The 19966-nt window shown below is 38.2% G+C and overlaps 6 protein-coding genes and 3 non-coding genes across 10 annotated transcripts in view; 4 read left to right on the forward strand and 5 right to left on the reverse strand.

Annotated features, from left to right (window-relative positions):
- Positions 1–509, forward strand: LOC104754845 (monothiol glutaredoxin-S11). Its single transcript, XM_010477131.1, has one exon. The coding sequence runs from the start codon at positions 1–3 to the stop codon at positions 298–300; it is 300 nt and encodes a 99-aa protein (XP_010475433.1). The 3' UTR covers positions 301–509.
- On the reverse strand, positions 489–6293 carry LOC104754847 (probable LRR receptor-like serine/threonine-protein kinase At1g06840). Of its 2 annotated transcripts, XM_019239755.1 has the most exons (20): positions 5910–6293; positions 5635–5790; positions 5455–5526; positions 5275–5346; positions 5053–5196; positions 4863–4934; positions 4655–4726; positions 4479–4553; positions 4128–4196; positions 3955–4023; positions 3744–3815; positions 3539–3625; positions 3359–3427; positions 2660–3162; positions 2355–2513; positions 1948–2231; positions 1814–1865; positions 1361–1611; positions 1149–1283; positions 489–1069 (listed from the first exon to the last, which is right to left on the reverse strand). In XM_019239755.1, the coding sequence occupies exons 1-20, from the start codon at positions 6014–6016 to the stop codon at positions 728–730; spliced, it is 2862 nt and encodes a 953-aa protein (XP_019095300.1). In that variant the 5' UTR covers positions 6017–6293; the 3' UTR covers positions 489–727. The 2 variants fall into 2 exon arrangements, with proteins under 2 accessions (XP_019095300.1, XP_010475436.1); XM_010477134.2 differs by lacking the exon at positions 5910–6293 and having other exon boundaries at positions 5646–5760.
- On the reverse strand, positions 7396–7468 carry TRNAR-CCU. Its single transcript has one exon. It is a non-coding gene; the product is annotated as a tRNA-Arg (tRNA).
- LOC104754849 (transcription factor RF2b-like) lies at positions 9136–10679 on the forward strand. Its single transcript, XM_019239729.1, has 4 exons — positions 9136–9851; positions 9951–10083; positions 10175–10259; positions 10336–10679. The coding sequence occupies exons 1-4, from the start codon at positions 9364–9366 to the stop codon at positions 10677–10679; spliced, it is 1050 nt and encodes a 349-aa protein (XP_019095274.1). The 5' UTR covers positions 9136–9363.
- On the forward strand, positions 10688–12161 carry LOC109130244 (transcription factor RF2b-like). Its single transcript, XM_019239730.1, has 4 exons — positions 10688–11165; positions 11265–11397; positions 11489–11573; positions 11650–12161. Exons 1-4 carry the CDS (start codon positions 10708–10710, stop codon positions 11991–11993), a joined length of 1020 nt encoding a protein of 339 aa, XP_019095275.1. The 5' UTR covers positions 10688–10707; the 3' UTR covers positions 11994–12161.
- TRNAG-GCC lies at positions 12498–12568 on the reverse strand. The gene has a single exon. It is a non-coding gene; the product is annotated as a tRNA-Gly (tRNA).
- LOC104754850 (probable thylakoidal processing peptidase 2, chloroplastic) lies at positions 13666–16171 on the forward strand. Its single transcript, XM_010477136.2, has 6 exons — positions 13666–14679; positions 14943–15011; positions 15101–15169; positions 15365–15451; positions 15550–15617; positions 15721–16171. Exons 1-6 carry the CDS (start codon positions 13975–13977, stop codon positions 15842–15844), a joined length of 1122 nt encoding a protein of 373 aa, XP_010475438.1. The 5' UTR covers positions 13666–13974; the 3' UTR covers positions 15845–16171.
- On the reverse strand, positions 16794–16864 carry TRNAG-GCC. The gene has a single exon. It is a non-coding gene; the product is annotated as a tRNA-Gly (tRNA).
- Positions 17071–19966, reverse strand: part of LOC104754851 (uncharacterized membrane protein At1g06890-like) — a 3816-nt gene continuing 920 nt past the window's right edge. Inside the window, exons 3-9 of the mRNA XM_010477137.2 lie at positions 19780–19952; positions 19080–19264; positions 18925–18992; positions 18460–18592; positions 18191–18352; positions 17815–18087; positions 17071–17548 (exon numbers count right to left, since the gene is read on the reverse strand). Coding sequence (XP_010475439.1) covers positions 17423–17548; positions 17815–18087; positions 18191–18352; positions 18460–18592; positions 18925–18992; positions 19080–19264; positions 19780–19900 — 1068 coding nt within the window. The 5' untranslated portion in view covers positions 19901–19952 and the 3' untranslated portion in view covers positions 17071–17422. The remainder of the gene's footprint in view (positions 17549–17814; positions 18088–18190; positions 18353–18459; positions 18593–18924; positions 18993–19079; positions 19265–19779; positions 19953–19966) is intronic.

The raw sequence follows: 19966 nt of genomic DNA on the forward strand, positions 1-19966 counted from the left end.
ATGGACAAGGTTATGAGAATGTCGTCCGAAAGAGGGGTAGTTATATTCAGCAAGAGCTCGTGTTGTTTGTCCTACGCGGTTCAAGTTCTTTTCCAAGATCTCGGGGTTAACCCTAAGATTCACGAGATCGATAAGGACCCTGAATGCCGAGAGATCGAGAAGGCACTAATGAGGCTAGGGTGTTCAAAGCCGGTCCCAGCCGTCTTCATTGGTGGCAAGCTCGTTGGTTCGACCAATGAAGTAATGTCCATGCACCTTAGCAGCTCGCTTGTTCCCTTAGTGAAGCCATATCTATGTTAAACAACAGAGGTGTCTCCAAGGATTTATCAGACTAATTAATTAGCTATGGGAATGTAATTCAATAAGGAAAACAATTGAGCCAAATCTTCGTAATCTATTTTTCTTTTTTGGGTATTATACTATTATTTGCTTGTGTAACTTGGGTAAGTGTACGTACACTTGCAAGATTGTTATCATATAAACTCGGCGGTAAAAACATTTTATTCTTATTGTAATGTATCCTTGATTCAGATGCAACCTCCATTATGATCCAAATCAAAACACAAAAAGAATCAGAATAGCTACATAACTCACATCAACAGAAATGAACTTGTCTGCAACATATACTACTGGCTTACAATAACTTTATCCTGTACAAAAAAAAAAAGAACAACAACAAGAACACACTAAGTAATCAAACAAATAGTGTATGGTGTCTAGAAAGTTTCTATCTAGGTGAAACGGAGGGAGCAATTCCACTGACGAGGTCAGAGCCAGAGACATCCATTGATGAATAAGGATGCTTCATGATTGAAGAATTCAATGACGATGATGGATGAGTTGTTGTCTCAGACAGATCCGCTGCTTTAGCTACCTGAGATTCCGGCATCAGTTCCCATATGATTTCCAGTTCTCTTACAACTTCCGCCATTGAAGGCCTTGCATCCGTCTCCTCTCTGCAGCATCGCAGCGCTAAAGTTGCAAACTTTTCAAGGCATTCATCTGGAACTGAGCTCATTCTCTTATCCACGGCTGACAATATCGAACCAGACTCGTATGCAATGTTGATCTGACAGAAAGAACCATTCCAAACAATTTTAGGTAACGTCAAGAAGAGAAACAAGCTCTTAGCATCTAATCATCATTACCTCACGAACTATGTTCTTGCCATGTGTGATTGGCTGCATTCCTGTTAATAGCTCTAAGAACACTACACCTAGACTGTATACATCACTTTTGTCTGTCAATTGATGAGTCAAGAAATATTCCGGATCAAGGTAACCCTGCAAGTCGAACAAATAATTCTCAGTCATGATTTGAGAAACCAAATTTTACAAGCAATGCAGGATTCAGATCCTACCGGAGTTCCTTTTACAACAGTAGACACGTGATGAGGTGAGATGCCTTCCAAATCAGGCACTGGGGCAAGTCTTGAGAGTCCAAAATCTGCAACCTTTGCGGTGAATCTGGAGTCCAACAAAATGTTGCTTGCTTTGATATCGCGATGGAATATTGGGGGATCAGCTTCCGTGTGTAAATATGAGATTCCCTTAGCTGAACCTAAAGCAATCCGTAGTCTCATCGCAAAGTCTAGAGGCTCTTTTAATTTAACTGCAAAAACACAAATTTGTATATAGCCCTTGAGACTTGGAAATTAACAGCACACAAAATCATATATGCTGCTTAATATGTCATATGAAAAGACATCCACATTAAGAACATCAAGAACAGTGAACAGCGGTGGGTAGTCTTTGCTTGATCCACATAGAGAACAAGCAGCACTATAGATGACTCAGTAAGAAGTAGAACATACCAGATATATTGTCTCGCAAAGTACCATTTTCCATGTACTCATAAACCAGCATCTGCAGGCGTGACAATACAAGCAATAAGAGAAACATATATAGGTTTCGGACCTCAACCGGAAGAGGGTTTTGACAACAGTACCTGCTCGCCTTCTTCATCGCAGAATCCAAGCAACGAAACAAGGTTTCTGTGATGCAATCTCGATAACAATTCAATTTCAGTTAGGAACTCCCTCTCACCCTGCAATGATCCCTCTTGTGCTCTTTTAATTGCCACAACCGTTCCGCTACCAAGGGTGCCTTTGTAGACCTTTCCATAACCTCCTTGCCCAATTTGAGTGGAACTATTAAAATTGTCCGTAGCCAGAGCCAGCTCAGCATAAGTGAAGCTCTTCACACCTTCGATTTTCAGAGAAGCTTTGGAAGCTGCACATGGATGAATCAAACTTGTAATACCAAAACCAAAAACATATGACCACTACTAATACACAATTTCGATAGATAATCTACTCTGAACACACATATTGGCATCCACAAGATCATGCTTACCTCGCTTTCTTCTAACAACCGCACTGTATCTTTTCATACGTTTCTTCATAATGATAAGGGCAATAATAGCGGTTAGCGTAACTGCAACTGCAGCTGAACCAAGAACAATTCCCGCAACTGCACCCTTACTTAAACCAGATGGCGAAGCTGAAGGGAACACTACAAAACCAAAAAAGCATGACGGTCAAAACAAAGCTCAATTATGCAAAAGTTGTAAGAAAATATAGACGTCAGCTTGTTTACTTCTACTTTAACCAAGTTTTGTATTGAAATAAATACCAGAGGACGAGTACTCTGCTACTTACCATCTCTGTAGACATCTAACAATGTGAAATTCATAAGCTCATAAGGACCAAACAGATCTTCGTCTCGGATATTCCATCCAGTGAACATGGCCCTTATCCGCCGAACCTCGCTACGATTGAATATAAAAGAATTGTTGGCATTTGAACCAAACACAGGAAAAAACTTCAAGTACATTCGAAGTCTAGGTCCTTTTTGCCACTGGAATGAATCAAGGCGCAGCTGATACAGATTCAAACTAAGGCCAGAGGTGATGTATTGCTGAAACTCGGATCTGTACGGAACAAAATCCGAGAAACCAGGACTTTTCAACCGATATCCCACAAGCAGAGGAGCAGCACAAAAGCACCGTCTAAGAGGTTCTGGTGAAAACTCATAAGGGGGTGGGCATTCAGAACAAGTTGTAGTGTTAGAATTGGTTGGACCCTGATTATTGTTTTCCTCAGTTAGAGGCCCACATAATCGAAGCAGATTTCCATCTGAGCATAACGGATTCCCCTGAAGCCTGGAAGCAAACAATGTCAAATGATACCAGAAAAGTGGACAGTAATCTGAGGGAAGGAGTTTATCACATCTTACGAGTAAACAAGATTTAAAAAAAAAAATGTTATATACATCATTTAGTAGCTAGAATGATATGCAAAGCAAAATAGTATGCATGGGCACCTAACAAAGAGTAATAGGAAAGCGCAGATGCAAACCAGATAGTCACATTTGGGCGAAGGTCAGATCTGCCAGAAATATTTGAAAACTTATTGTTCCGCAGATCCCTGAAAAAAGCATAAAGGAACTGATGGTCGTCAAGAGATAATTTAAAGAAATTTGGAACATGCTGGTAAGTCAAAGGAAATGAGATATGATTGTTTTTGTAACAGTCATACACAATAATAGTCTCAGTTGAATTCAGCTCTCTTTCTTGCCATATTCTAGAGGGAATTGAACCACTCAGATCATTGTTTGCAAGCGACCTGCCACATAAGGTAGACAACAAAACAAACGATCAGCCATCTTCATATCCAAAAATGATAAAAAGAATAAGTGCATCTCAGAAACCAAAAAGTGACTACACCAATCAAACACACTTACAACTTCTGAAGTCGTGGAAGACCTGAGAAATTTGTTGGAATGGTTCCAGTTAGACTGTTATTGGACAGATCGCTGCAGTATTTTCATCAGATAACAAAGTTAAAAGCACTTAATTTCCAACCAAATAATAAAAATAGAATACGTACTAATAACAGTAAATATCCCGGATTAAATCAAAGGCCAGAATTATGGAAAAACGTTAAGAGCTTACATGGTTGTGATACTATCAGAAAGCTTCCCTGTAGGTATAGATCCATTTAACTGATTTCGACTTAGGTCCCTGGAATTCATTCATGTCGAACAAATCAGAAACAGATGATATTAATTAGCTAAGGTAGCTGCAGGATTCTATAAGGAAGCGGCTAGATAAATTTTAAGACTTACAAATAACCAAGTTTTGGGATACTGCTAAGATCAGGCATTGGCCCTTGCAAGCTGCAGTTCCTAAGACTCCTGCCCGTGGACAGATAGAAAAATATGCATAGATTAGCATAGCATGCTCATATATATATAAAATAAACTACCAGTATCTCTAAATTTAGAATGGACTATCTTAATTAGCTCAGAATTTTGTTAATTTCCATCCCCAGAGCTTAAGATATGCACAGTTCAATTCATTTCCAATGCATGGCTCTCATACTGAATTTTTAAATGCATTAACAGAAGATGAGATCTCCTCCAGCCTCGCACTTCAGTGACTTTGAGTTCAAGATACATTGTGAAACTAGCACTTACATCTTCAAAAGTTTAGACATGTTTCCATAAGATTGTGGAATCGTAGTCCCATCAAAGTGATTGTTATCTAATTGTCTGCCAAAATAAACACGAGGAAAAAAAGGTCAAAAAGAAAAGAATACATGAATCACCAGTCTATGGTGACAGGACCAGAAAAATCAGTGACATGAACTTACAGGATAAGCAAATTTGGCATGTTTGATAACTCAGGAGGAAGATAGCCTGATAAGTTGTTGTTGTCAAGAAGGCTGTAAGAAAAACAAGTAGTGTTTATAAAAAGGTAAAGCGTGTCTAGCATGGTATAAACTTGAAAACTGAGATTAGGTATAACACATAACATGTTTCAAGTAAGATTAATTAAGCCAGCTAATGATACCAACTCACATGTGAACAATTGATGGTAGACTTCCAAGCTCGGGTGGTATCTGCCCGCTAATCGAATTATTATTCATGTGACTGAGAAAAAAGATAAGATAGACAATAAATGTAACATACTCAACAGAAAAGGAATCACAATTAGCAAAAAAAAAACAGCCAAGTACAACTGAACAGAGCATCAGATTAAAGAACTCACAAGTGCTTTGTTTTGTTTAAGTTTGCAAAAGATTTGGGTAGTGGTCCTGAGATACGGTTTTCATCAATCTGTATTCTGTCTAAGTTTGGAAGAAACCCAAGCTCATCGGGTAATGGTCCAGTTAATAGATTTCCGTTCAAGAGCCTGGAAAAGTCACATCAAGTTAGAAGGCAAGCAAAGACTAACAAATAAGGGAAGTAAAGAAGAAACTCAAAGACTTACAAGAGTTGTAAAGACTTGATATTCCCAATTTCCTTTGGTATAGTTCCGGTGATCTTGTTCCACATGAAACTCCTGGCATTAGAGAAGAAGAAGAAGTTGTACAATAATACACAAAAGAAAGTTATATTCACCATTGGGGTATGACTAGAAAGATCAAGTAATATATATAATATAACGTACAGGATAGTAAGACGAGTCAACCGGCCAAGCTCCGGGGACAAGTTTCCTGAGAGGTTCATACTGAACAGTTGCCTTCAAGTATTAAAAAAAAAAGCAAGATACTCAAAACAAGTCTCAAGGAAGACAAGAATGCTTAAGAAGAATAAGGAGAAAGGGGTAAGTAAAGAAAAGACAATATACAGTTCGCTGACATGAAGATAACCATCATCAAGAGAGGAATTGAAGCAGACAACACCAGTCCAGTTCGAATTGCACGGGTCTCTTCCACGCTTCCAATTACTCAATCTATGAACCGGATCCTTGAGACTGTCTTTGATAACCCGCAAAGCTCTCACTGAAAATAAATTAAAATTAAAAAAACATATCAGTACAAAACCCATGTCGCAGACACAAGTTGTCTAAAGATCTAAACCAAAGAGAAGGTAGACTAAAGAAAAAAAAAAAAAAAAAANCCTTCGACGGGATTGGTGATGCCGTCTTGAGCAAAAGTAGAAGACAAGAAACAAAGGAAGGAGACGAAAAGAAGAGGAAGGAGACGAGAGGAGACATGGGTCGAAAACATAGCGAGAGAGGAAGACGACCCAAGAAGAAACAAAATCTCCAGAGAGAGAGAGATAGTTAAAAGGAAAAAGCCATGACCAGGTTAGGGAGTGAAGAAGAAGACGACCAAGTAAAAGGGAAGTGGTTGGTATTGGGTGGGAGCATTGAAGAGTGGTAAAACAAGGACATTTCCTTAGTTTGACAAATTCAGGTAGTGGATGAGACCGACGGAGCCTCATCAAAATTGTCACTTTCGCCGCCGCCATTACTCTCCACCTTCTCTTTCTTTCTTCTTCCGTCAAAAACCCATTACTTTGCTGTTTTCTCTTCCTTTGTTTAATGATTCCTTTGTGTGACCTGCCCCCTTTGACCTTTTGGTCCTTCTTATTTTTATATTGACAGTAGGTAAAAAAACTTGGCAAGTGCGATGAATTTACCAATGTTGTAAATAAATATGATTACCAATGTTTATATTCCACCTTGTGATTATTATTTTGTTTGCTTTCAAATGTATAAAAAGATTTAAAACGTATACCAATTGCAAATAAATAGCATCTAAGAAGAGTCGATATCAATCATTGGTCTATCGAAATATTAATGTAGTACTAGTTGATTATGATATATATGTATATGTATTTTGGTCCCCACGATACTTAAAAAGTCACGAAAGATTTCCAAACGACTTTTATTGGGAAAAATTGGTGTTTGATTAATTTTCTACAAGTGCGATTAAACTGTTGTAACCATTAATTATATTAGTAATGGTTCTTGATCACAACTTAATTAGAAGTATATGATTGAAAACTTTGAAAGCAATAAACACACAGCAAAGACAAAAGGTAAAACTATGGACAAAAATAGCAGGATAACTAAAAAAGGAAATATAAGAAGCTATGATAAAATTACTTAAAATAAGAAGTTACAATGTTGCGGCATTATTTGAAAAAGCATACACGTGAATTATTATGGATAGATGGATGGTTTCCTAATATATATATAGCTAAATCATCATTATGCGATAGTAGAATATTAAACCAACTTAGTTGTTTTCATTTCTCTGGAGCTGCTAATGTCTAAATAAATAAATAAAAATTAAACTTTATTAGTTGGTAATAAGTAAGCATCATTAAGCTTTTGAATTAGCACAGTGTCGAGGTTATTAAATGATACCGGTCCAATTTGGGCGGGTTTAATTAAGATATAAAAAGCAATGTTTAACTTTATCCGTTTTAGTAGGACTGATAAATAAAGTGATGCCCACAAAGGCCCAAAACTTAAAAGAGAACACTTGTCACAAAAAGTCACGCGCCAGGTAGGGGTCCGTCTTATTTGGACCGATAAATAAAAGTGAAGCCCACAAAGGCCCAATAATTAAAAGAGAACACTTGTCACAAAAAGTCACGCGCCAGGTAGGGGTCGAACCTACGGCCTTCTGCTTAGGAAACAGACGCTCTATCCACTGAGCTACAGGCGCTTTTGACACAATAGGGCTGTTTTTTCTCCATTCTCCTTAGTTTGCTGTTTTGTTTTTTTGGTTCATCATTTCTTTTGTAAGAGTTATATAGTGCGTGCTGCGTGGTATATTAAGAGGCAAAAAGAAATAAATATTTTTGTTTATCTTGTTTCTCTAATACAAGACTTTTGAGTCAAGAGTCAGACGTGGGGAGATGTTATATGCGATAATTGCTAAAAACTAGCATGTTGAAACAAGCAACTACATAAAAACTACTTGTAATGAATGCACCTAATCCTAATGGGTACTACTAGGAGATTGATTAATTAAGCACTTAAAAGCAAATAGTAATCAACTACGGAAAAAATGTCATTAAAATCATGAACTCTCAAATTTTGGCCATTTAAATCATGAACTTTGTTGTAGGTCATTTAAAACATCAACTTGTATTATTTAGCTTTTTTAAACATGAAGTTTCGTTGACCAAACCAAAAAAGACATGACGTTAAATCCGATAATTGACCAACTAACAGACGTTACTATGCTGTTAGTCACTCCGTTATTGACAAAACGACGTCGTTTTAATGAAAGTTTTAATTCGAAAAATATCATTTAAATCATGAACTTTTAAATATAGGCCATTTAAACCATGAACTTGTAAATCTATTTCATTTAAACCATGAAATTTCAAATTTATATCATTTAAACCATGAACAACCTGAAAATTTTGGTTATCGAAGCAAACCAAAGAGAGAAAGCCTAACCGTTCCGCGCAATTGATTTGGATAATCAGATTTTGGTTCGGTTTTGGTTCGGTAATCGGACCGATTGGTTTATTAGAAACCGCAGAAGTATATAAGTCTAACCAGCTAAACCGTTTAACCCTAGTTTAGTTTCTCTCTTCTTTCTTCGACTCTGCCACATGATGCGATTCTAAGAAAAATAAAAAAGAACATCAATTCATCCTTCTTTTTCGATTTTTGTCATGTAATTTGGGGCTTTTTTTTTTGTCTTGAGACTTTTTCATTTATTAGAACACTACACTAGAGTTTGAAGGATTGATCAGCTTGTTTTAAGACACTACACTAGAGTTTGAAGGATTGATCGCCTTTTTCATGTATTATAGTTTAAATGACATTAATTTGAAATTTCATGGTTTAAATGACATAAATTTACAATTTCATGGTTTTAATGACATAGATTTTACAAGTTCATGGTTTAAATGACCTATATTTAAAAGTTTATGGTTTAAATGACATTTTTCGAATTAAAATTTCTATTAAAACGACACCGTTTTGTCAGTAACGGAGTGATTAACGACACAATAACGTCTGTTAGTTGGTCAATTAATGTTATGTCTTTTTTTATCTTGGTCAACGAAAATTCATGTTTAAAAAACTAAACAACAAAAATGATGTTTTAAATGGACTACAACAAAGTTCATGATTTAAATGGCTTTGAAAGTTTATGATTTTAATGATATTTTTCCCAATCAACTACACTAGAATAAAAAAGACGGGGGAGACAAGATGCTGCGATGCTTCACGTGCCAATGTGCCTTTTAGCTTTTCATCACACTAATCATTTCTTTTTAAAATAAATCACACTAATAGACGAAAATAACAAAATTTAAAAAAATCATAAAATTTTCTCAACTCAACTCTATGGGGGGTAATTAAAAAGTTATTATAGTTAAGTGACGTCACTTCTCTCTCTTCAGTTTAAGTTAAGTACATCCTCTCTCTCTCCTTCCTTCATACGCTCCTCGTTTCATTCATAGAGAGAGAAAGCTTTCATCTTCATCATCTGATCTCCATCATTCATTATCTCCATTGTGCATTGTTCTCTCACCAAGACATATTAATTATTCGATTCAATTTCCATTTTCTCGGATTTCAAAATTCCAACAAACCAAAATGGAGAAATCATCAGATTCGAAGCTCTCCGATCCAATTCCAAATGCCGCATCATCAGATTCGAAGCTCTCCGATCCAATTCCAAATGCCGCCGATCCGACCCCTCCTTCTTCCTTTCACCGCCGATCTCGCTCCGACGACATGTCTATGTTCATGTTCATGGATCCCCTCTCCTCCGGCGCACCACCTTCCTCCGACGACCTTCCTTCCGACGACGATCTCTTCTCTTCCTTCATCGACGTCGATAGCCTCACATCTAATCCAAATCCATTTCCGAATCAATCTCTCTCTTCCAACTCCGCCTCCGGCGCTAATCCTAATCCTCCTCCTCCGCAGCAGTCTTCTTCTTCTCGTCCTCGTCACCGTCACAGCAATTCCGTTGACGCTGGATGCGCTATGTATGCTGGTGAAATCATGGACGCTAAGAAAGCTATGCCTCCTGAAAAGCTCTCTGAGCTTTGGAACATTGATCCCAAACGCGCCAAAAGGTTCGTTTTCTTCTTCTGGAATTGAAAATAAAAAAATCAATGGAGAATGAGTTTTTGAGGAATTAACAGAATTAGGGATTTGGAATTTTGGATTTATAGGATATTAGCGAATCGTCAATCTGCAGCTCGATCCAAGGAGAGAAAAGCTCGATACATTCAAGAACTTGAGCGTAAGGTTCAATCGCTTCAAACCGAAGCTACCACTCTCTCTGCTCAGCTCACTCTCTACCAGGTTTTGTTTCTCTTCTTCGATTCCTTCTTTGTTTGATCTCACCAGATTCACTCAAGGGATAGCTTCTTGATACGGTTTGGTTGTGATACAGAGAGACACAAATGGATTAGCAAACGAGAACACAGAGCTGAAACTCAGGTTACAAGCAATGGAGCAACAAGCTCAGCTTCGTAATGGTAACCCCTTATTCCTTTTGGTAACGTTTTCTGCTTCTTTCTGTGATCTTCAGTCTGATCTGCTTTTGTTTTACAGCTCTAAATGAAGCTTTGAGGAAAGAAGTTGAAAGGATGAAGATGGAGACAGGGGAAATCTCTGGGAATTCAGATTCGTTTGATATGGGAATGCAGCAGATTCAGTATTCTTCTTCAACGTTCATGGCAATTCCACCATATCATCATGGCTCGATGAACGGCCAGGATATGCAGCAGATGCATACTAGTTTCAACAATCCAATGGAGATGTCGAATTCTCAAAGCGTATCGGACTTTCTACAGAACGGGCGATTGCAAGGGCTAGAGATAAGTAGCAATAGCTCAAGCTTAGTCAAATCTGAAGGACCTTCCCTCTCTGCTAGTGAGAGTAGCTCTGCGTATTGANCATTTTCTCGGATTTCAAAATTCCAAAATGGAGAAATCATCAGATTCGAAGTTCTCCGATCCAATTCCACTTCCCAATAATCCAAATGCCGATCCGACCCCTCCTTCTTCCTTTCACCGCCGATCTCGCTCCGACGACATGTCTATGTTCATGTTCATGGATCCCCTCTCCTCCGGCGCACCACCTTCCTCCGACGACCTTCCTTCCGACGACGATCTCTTCTCTTCCTTCATCGACGTCGATAGCCTCACATCTAATCCAAATCCATTTCCGAATCAATCTCTCTCTTCCAACTCCGCCTCCGGCGCTAATCCTAATCCTCCTCCTCCGCAGCAGTCTTCTTCTTCTCGTCCTCGTCACCGTCACAGCAATTCCGTTGACGCTGGATGCGCTATGTATGCTGGTGAAATCATGGACGCTAAGAAAGCTATGCCTCCTGAAAAGCTCTCTGAGCTTTGGAACATTGATCCCAAACGCGCCAAAAGGTTCGTTTTCTTCTTCTGGAATTGAAAATAAAAAAATCAATGGAGAATGAGTTTTTGAGGAATTAACAGAATTAGGGATTTGGAATTTTGGATTTATAGGATATTAGCGAATCGTCAATCTGCAGCTCGATCCAAGGAGAGAAAAGCTCGATACATTCAAGAACTTGAGCGTAAGGTTCAATCGCTTCAAACCGAAGCTACCACTCTCTCTGCTCAGCTCACTCTCTACCAGGTTTTGTTTCTCTTCTTCGATTCCTTCTTTGTTTGATCTCACCAGATTCACTCAAGGGATAGCTTCTTGATACGGTTTGGTTGTGATACAGAGAGACACAAATGGATTAGCAAACGAGAACACAGAGCTGAAACTCAGGTTACAAGCAATGGAGCAACAAGCTCAGCTTCGTAATGGTAACCCCTTATTCCTTTTGGTAACGTTTTCTGCTTCTTTCTGTGATCTTCAGTCTGATCTGCTTTTGTTTTACAGCTCTAAATGAAGCTTTGAGGAAAGAAGTTGAAAGGATGAAGATGGAGACAGGGGAAATCTCTGGGAATTCAGATTCGTTTGATATGGGAATGCAGCAGATTCAGTATTCTTCTTCAACGTTCATGGCAATTCCACCATATCATCATGGCTCGATGAACGGCCAGGATATGCAGCAGATGCATACTAGTTTCAACAATCCAATGGAGATGTCGAATTCTCAAAGCGTATCGGACTTTCTACAGAACGGGCGATTGCAAGGGCTAGAGATAAGTAGCAATAGCTCAAGCTTAGTCAAATCTGAAGGACCTTCCCTCTCTGCTAGTGAGAGTAGCTCTGCGTATTGATAACAAGACTATGTTGTGTGGCTGATATTATCCTGTTAATAGGCTTTTTTCTCCAATTCATTTGATTCACTTTTGATTATTTATTATTCTTTTGGGGGTGTCAATGTGCAAGAAAGGACGTATAAAGTTGTGTCGGATGAAATTGTTGATTGTGAGTTTTTTATTGTTTCCTACTTCCATTGTTTGTTATTCAAGGAACTAACAAGGCTAAAATAAATTTCATTTTCCTTTGGATACAGACAATGATCGTTGCTTCATTTTATTATTTTACAATGATGTTTACAAATTTAAGGCAAGCAAGTGACATGAATCGTGAAAACTTAGCATTCCACCACAATGCCAAGTTAACAGAAAAGAACATAGTTAAAACTTGAAATTGTGTTGCATATATGTTGGAAAAAAAAAAAAAAAAAGAAGAGAGCTCAGAGGGTGGCTTGTACATCTGAGAAATCAGAAGAATGCGAAGGACCCAACCAACGCGGATGCCAATTTCGTCACAGCTCATGCACCAGCCGGGAATCGAACCCGGGTCTGTACCGTGGCAGGGTACTATTCTACCACTAGACCACTGGTGCTTTGATGTTATGGGTGGTACACTTTAATATATATTATCAAAAAATATTTAACTCACATTTCGTATCCAGTTATCAATAGTTCAATACAGTAAGTTGGTAAGGAATTAGTTAGATCAAATAGTGTATATAGTAAACTCATTTTTTAAAAAGATATAATTTAGTGAAGAAGATTAGAGAAGAAAATCACTTTGTCAATTGTAACAGACGACGTTGGCCCATTCTTCTTAAACTTCGTAGGTACCCATTTTGAAACGACAGGCCCAAGCCCAAATATATTGTTGTTGACCTTGTCAGTTGTGACTTGTGAGTGTCTATCTTTTTTTTTTCTGTTTCTTTTGTGGACCAAGTTGTGAGTTTCTATGAAATCGAAATTTATAGCCTAAAGAAGCCTTAAAAAAATAAAATATTAGGTTGTGGTCAAACTTAACACAATTAAGTTAACGACTAATTACTCGCTGAGAATTATAATATTAGTACTAAATACTGGATTAGTTCTTAATTTTGTCGGTAAAATACTGATTAGTTAAGAAGAAATATCAAGACGAACGAAGATTGATGAGAAATGACGTATGTGCTGCGGTTATGCGCCTTTTCTTTATTAATTCCCCCACTAAGTATATTCTATTTTCTGTTTGTTCAAAAAAAAAAAAAAAAAGTATATTCTATTTTCTTCGTGCGACGGTCCTAGAACCCAACCTTGTCACGTCTCTAATTCATAACTACATCATAATAATACAAAACGATAATTTTTTTTTTTGGGGTGTAAAAAACGATCTAAATTGATATAATGCATGGTGATTACTGATTAGTGAACTCTCCCAATTCTCTAAAAAAAAAAAAGTTACAATAAACATAGCATCCGCTTAGAAAATTAAAATTTTTACTAGCAAAAGATTAAATGTTTTTATCAAAATAAAGAAGATATGGATAATGTTTTTTTCTTTAAATGAAATATATACTGTGTGATTTATTTCCCTTAAAATGTTTTTTTTTTTTTTTTTTTTTAAGATGGCTCAGTAAGTCAGTATAACAACAATAGTATATTTTCTAAGGCCCAGAGTTGGCCCTAATTTAATTTGGAGTGATACAACAACCAAACAAACACAATTAATAAGAGAGAGAGAGAGAGTCTCTCTCTCTGCTTTCGACCAAACAACCTTTTCCCCTCTCCTCTGGGAGATCTCCAGATTTCTCTCCCCCTGAAACTCTTACTCGTTCTCACCGGCGGCGTCAGTTCTCCGTTCCTCTTGCCGGCAGATCGACTCTTCCAATCATCCGACCCAATTTTCCCGGTATCGATTCCTCATTCTTTCTAGGTCTTCCTATAGCCCAAACAAACCCCCTTGTTGCTCTCGAAACCTCAATTTCACCCTTACCCCGTCCAATTCTCCCTCGAATCTGCATCTATGGCGCTTAGGGTTACCTTCACTTACTCCAGCTACGTTGCTCGGAACATTGCTTCTTCATCCGCCGGGACACGTGTCGGTACCGGCGACGTTAGATCATGTTTCGAATCATGGATTCGTCCCAGGTTCTGCCCTCAGAGTCAGATACCCGAAATTGATAAATCTCCCGGAGCCAACAACAACAACTCATGGCTTGGTCCCAGCTCAAGCCCTCGTGCTCGTCCACCTTCTTCTTCTATGTACAGCACCATCGCCAGAGAGATCCTCGAAGAAGGAAGCAAGAGTCCGCTTGTTATGGGTATGATCTCAATCATGAGATTGGCTGGTGGAGCTCCTGAGCTTCCCGGTATGAACGTTCTCGGGATTTCTCCCTTTAAAACCTCTTCTGTTATCCCTTTCCTTAGGGGTTCCAAGTGGATGCCTTGTAGTATTCCGGCGACGTTATCAACTGATATCACTGAGGTTGATAGGGTAAAGGTGTGTGATGCTAAAGTGAAATTGGAGTTGAGTGATAAGGTCTCCTCTAATCCTGGTAACGGTTGGGTTAATAAGCTTTTGAATATCTGCTCTGAGGATGCTAAGGCAGCTTTCACGGCGGTTACTGTTTCTCTCCTTTTCCGTTCGGCTTTGGCTGAGCCTAAGTCTATACCTTCGACTTCTATGTACCCTACTCTTGATGTGGGTGATCGTGTTATGGCTGAGAAGGTGAGAATATACTACTGGCTATGTAAAATTTGCATTTTGCTATGGTAGAATGGTGTTTGATCTTTAGAGGTTTTTTAAAAATGGTTGCTTTCATCAATTCTGTATTATAGGGACTAAATTTTTGTTGTGGTAATGGTCTTATATGTGTCTTAGGATGCATCACTAATCTTTTAATTGGTGTATGTGGCTTTAATGTCTGAGTGATTGATCTGCGCACTAAATCATTTTGAACAAATCCGTCTATCTGCTTTTGTATTGGACAGGTCTCATACTTTTTCAGAAAGCCAGAGGTTTCAGACATAGTTATCTTCAAGGCTCCTCCTATTTTGCTGGTAGGTCTCAGATCACTATTTTTGGTTTTTCGAATGATTTTAAACCTGTGTGAAAGGTGCTTTGCTTGATGTTCTCCTTTGAATTGCAGGAACATGGTTACAGTTGTACTGATGTTTTCATAAAAAGGATAGTTGCTAGCGAAGGTGACTGGGTTGAAGTAAGCCCTTATCTCTCTAACCCACTTGTTGATTGATCCTATTCATCAATTGAAGTCTTTGTTCACCTTTATCGGTATTACTTCTCTAGTGGGATTCTTGATGAAAACAGCCTCCTCATAACAGACCTTTAACCATTGTTTTTATCTGTTTTTGTATCATTCTCTTGTCTAACCTATCAATGCTGTATCATGTAGGTTTGTAATGGAAAGCTCTTAGTTAATGACTCTGTTCAAGTAGAGGATTTTGTCTTAGAGCCGATTAACTATGAAATGGAACCGATGGTAAGCAAACTTGCACTTTCTAATTTAAAGATTTCTTGACCTATAAAGTTGTTAAAAAGAATGTTGTTAACTTGGCTTTTCTTCCTGTTTATTTGCAGTTCGTCCCTGAAGGTTATGTCTTTGTTCTAGGAGACAACCGCAACAAAAGCTTTGACTCTCATAACTGGTAAACCACTTTGGAAATTATCTGTTATTTTATAATTCTTCTGTCTTAAACCACTTTGAAAACTCTGTTGATTCATGGAAGATTCGGTGAATGTAAAACGCAGGGGTCCACTTCCAATAAAGAACATCATAGGGAGATCTGTGTTCCGGTATTGGCCACCGAGCAAAGTGTCAGACATAATACACCATGAGCAAGTTATCCAAAAGAGAGCTGTTGATGTTTCATGACCAATGAAGGTGGTTCTTAGGATTAAGCATAAAATTGAATAGATGAGCCGAGCCAACCATTTTGGCAAGGAAGGCTACAGAGCAATTTTTTCTTCCTGTCTACTGCTTCTATAGAAGACATGGAATGCAATGGGAAAATCCATAAGAAGAATACTGATACTTTTGCTTTGATTTTTTTTGTTGTGTTGAAAAACCTTAATGCAACCATTGTTATTGGCAGTCGCTGTCATGTAAGGGAAAACTGTTTTTTCTAGTATTTCTTTTGTGAAGAATCCTGTAAACGTTCTTTTCCCAAGCTCTGTAATGTAGTGTTAAGAAGTGCTGATTTCTTTTTACCAAAAAAACAAAATAAAAAAAAGAAGTGCTGATTTCTTTGATACTGATGAGTGATGATGATGTTAAATCCAAGAGTTTCATTCTAATACAACTGTAATTTGTTTTTCAATGTAAACCGAACCAAACTAAAAATGCAGGGGAAAAACAATTGAGAGAGAGCTCAGGGAAGTGAGGCAATTAATCCGAGCATGATACCACGAGACAGATTTTTTAGAAATCTGAGCAAAAAGAAGAAAAGGAGAGCTCAGGAGGGTGGCGTATACATCTGAGAAATCAGAAGAATGCGAAGGACCCAACCAACGCGGATGCCAATTTCGTCACAGCTCATGCACCAGTCGGGAATCGAACCGGGTCTGTACCGTGGCAGGGTACTATTCTACCACTAGACCACTGGTGCTTTTTGTTAGTCTATGTATATTTATATTAATAATTGTTCTGCGTATCCGTTGGCTAATACAGAACGCAAAGTTGCTTTTCAAAGTCTTGGATCTTCTTGAATCAAAACTAAGTTGAAAAAAAAAGGAGAGAGCTCAGGAGTGTGGCGAGTACATCTGGGAAATCAGAAGATTGCGAAGGACCCAACCAACGCTGAAGCCAATATCATCACAGCTCATGCACCAGCCGGGAATCGAACCCGGGTCTGTACCGTGGCAGGGTACTATTCTACCACTAGACCACTGGTGCTTTGATGAATGTTGTTATAAGTTACACATATATACCTTTATCCCATTTCATAACTTCTTCTTTTCACATCGGGTTGGGTGGGTAGATATTTTAACTCGCATTGGAGTAGGTGTATCTAACGAAAATAATTAGAACTGAGTAGTGTAGATTCATAAAAAGGAGTCTAAAAACCAAACATATGATTTGAGTATCCATAAATACGAGCCTAAAAATCAAATATATGTTTTCAGTGTTTGATGAATATAGCCACAGACTTTTGAATACAGGGTTGTAATAACTAAATCCAAAGAAAAACAAAAACCTGCTGTGTATAATAAAAATGGATCATCAAAGCTGTTCCCTTTTCCTCCCCTCACTCTCTACTTCATTTTTTTTTCTCCCCCATACGGTGTGTGGAAGGGTTGTTGATTTTTTCAGTCTCCCCTACTTCTCTGCTATGCGATTTAAAAAAGAGAACAAAAACAAAAGAAGAGAAACTAAAAAGTTTTTCTTTTGACAAATCTGGTACAAAGAGCGTTGATATTTAAAAAAAAAAAAAAAATAGCGATCATCAAAGCTTTAGGCTTGAAAATCTTTATTTGAGTTCCATACAGGAGCCACCGTCTTTTGCACTCCACCACCATCTGATAACACTCCGCTTCCATTTTCTGCTGCTATTAGCGGATCTTTCTCGCTCTCCTTCATCTGACAAACCCAAAGCACAAGGACGGATCTCACATCAGTTTTTGTTATTCTTATACAGAAACAAAACTAAGCAATATAACAGTCAGTATAGTATAGACCTCAAGGAGTAGTTGACCTTTACAAACACTAACAATGCCTAGGACAAAAAAACGCTTTCTTTTGTTTTGAATCATATGAGAGAAGTAGTTGAGTACTTTTTATCAGGGATCAATTTATTAGTGTCCAGATTTCACTATATAGCGGAAGAGAGAGATGAAGATATATACCTGTGGCAACTGAGTTGATGTTTCACTTGCCTTCTGCTGAGTCTCAATCGAACAGTAGTAGGAATAAACAACCATTCCAATCACAGCGACCAGAATCCCGAGAATGTTGCGCCAGTCAAATGGGTCTCGCAGCAACACATAGCCAAATGCTAGAACCAGGCATGTTTTGAGATGTCCCAGAACTTGATATGTGACAGGAGATGTCTTTCCAATGACAAGAAAAGTGCTGAAGTTAACAGAGACTGATATGAGGCAGGACAGGACAATGAAGAACTGCACTCAACAAAGAAGCACTCGTAAAAATATGCAGAATCGACATAGAAGCAAGAAGATTGGTAATTAATTTTGGTAGAATTCCTAGCAGATTGAGTCTCACCACTACTTGAGAAGTGTACTTGAAGGCAAACACGTTCTGGTTGGTAAGGAGCCCATCCAAAAATGGCCCAGTGACGAAAAGTGTGATTGCTTGATATGGGCAAGACTGATACAGAAGTTGCGTGGATGAAACTTTGAACTTCTTCTGGATGGTATTTGTCATCTGTGTACATTTGGTTAAGATAACAGCATTGGATTGGCTTAAGACAAGATATATAGAAAGTTGAAAGAACAAAGCAATGAGAAAAGAAAGGCTAAAGCATAGGATACAATTTGAGCAACACAGGTTGTGATCACAGCCAGCACTGACAAGATAGAACCCAGCATATTAAGCTGAAGATCTGTGACGGTAGCGATTCCAACACCAAGGAGAAGGATGGTTAATGAAAACTGGATTTTCCGACTGCAAACAAAATAAAAGTGTGTCATAAAATAGGCCCTTGACCTGAAACTAGCTACAGAAACTCATGAAGCCATGATAATGTCTGAGGATGAATTATCAACACAAAGGGACATAAGACTATCACTAAGCTTCTTTCCTTTTTTTGGTTTTAAGACTATCATTAAGTTACGGTACTATTACACAGTATATCAAATTAGAACTTTATGTTAATTCAACCAGAAATGCATGACCATGAGAAGATAGATGCCGTACATAATAGCTTCCACCACATAAACAATCATAACCGCGTTAATGGGAGAGATATAAAAAGTAACAGAACGTTGAGAGCTAACCTGAACTTTTTCCTGAAAAAGAGGGTCTCCAAGAGAACAGTGCAGGGAATAATTGCTAGTTTCGTCATCTATTATTAAAGGAAAGAGAAGAGGGTTAGAACAGCAGAAGCTAAAATGGATATCGCATCATACAGTAGCTGAAATGACAAATATACCTGGTAGAAACCGACGGAATTAAAGCCCAGGCTGAGGTTCAGTAGTCCTATGGATATCCCATTCAATATGCCAAACCCCATCACAGCTCGTGGATCAAAAGGCTTGTGCTCGAACATCTTCATCCATAATGCCACATGAAGGGAACAAAATGTGACCAAAAGATGCCAACTTGTCAAAGTAGTCGCTGCACATACAAAATAGAGTAAGTACAGAAAATCAATTGCATTAAATGGGGGGGGTAGAACAGTGTCTTGCTCACTATAATACTACATCAGAACTGTCGGTGTATCTTAGGATAAAAAAATAAGTTCCCCAGAAAAAAGAGCTAAAGAGTAAACACAAGGACCTCATAAAGTAAGAAGACATTTACACAAACATCACTTTCAAAGTCACAGAGAAGACATTTACACAAATATCACTATCAAAGTCACAGTAGCATCTACATTCGAAAACGTTTGTATTACATACCAAGAATATGAAACTTTCTTAAACACATACAGTACAATCATGAAGGCAATTATGGATCATAAGGAGGCAAAGAGATAGTATGAAGTAAAATGAGCTATATAATCTCTATTAAATTTCAGCTCATTCCTCAGATGTCATATGATAAAACAGGGAATGGATCCAGAGGAAACAATTTCGGAAGCAACATGGATGTAGATAAACAAAAGGAGCATGTGAAATGGAAAAGATTACCGAAAGTGAAGCCAAGGGTGCTAATAAGGGCTTTGTTACAGATCACGATCGAGACAGACGACACAACGGACAAACTCAAAGCGCCGATTGTTCCCAGCTGGAACTTCTGGCCCTCGCTCATCTTCGCTCTCTCCTAAAAAAAATCTCTCGCTTCAATCACGATCTACGATTATCTAAATCCACCACA

Source organism: Camelina sativa, chromosome 17 (genome assembly GCF_000633955.1).
Source record: "Camelina sativa cultivar DH55 chromosome 17, Cs, whole genome shotgun sequence".
Taxonomy (NCBI): Eukaryota; Viridiplantae; Streptophyta; class Magnoliopsida; order Brassicales; family Brassicaceae; genus Camelina; species Camelina sativa.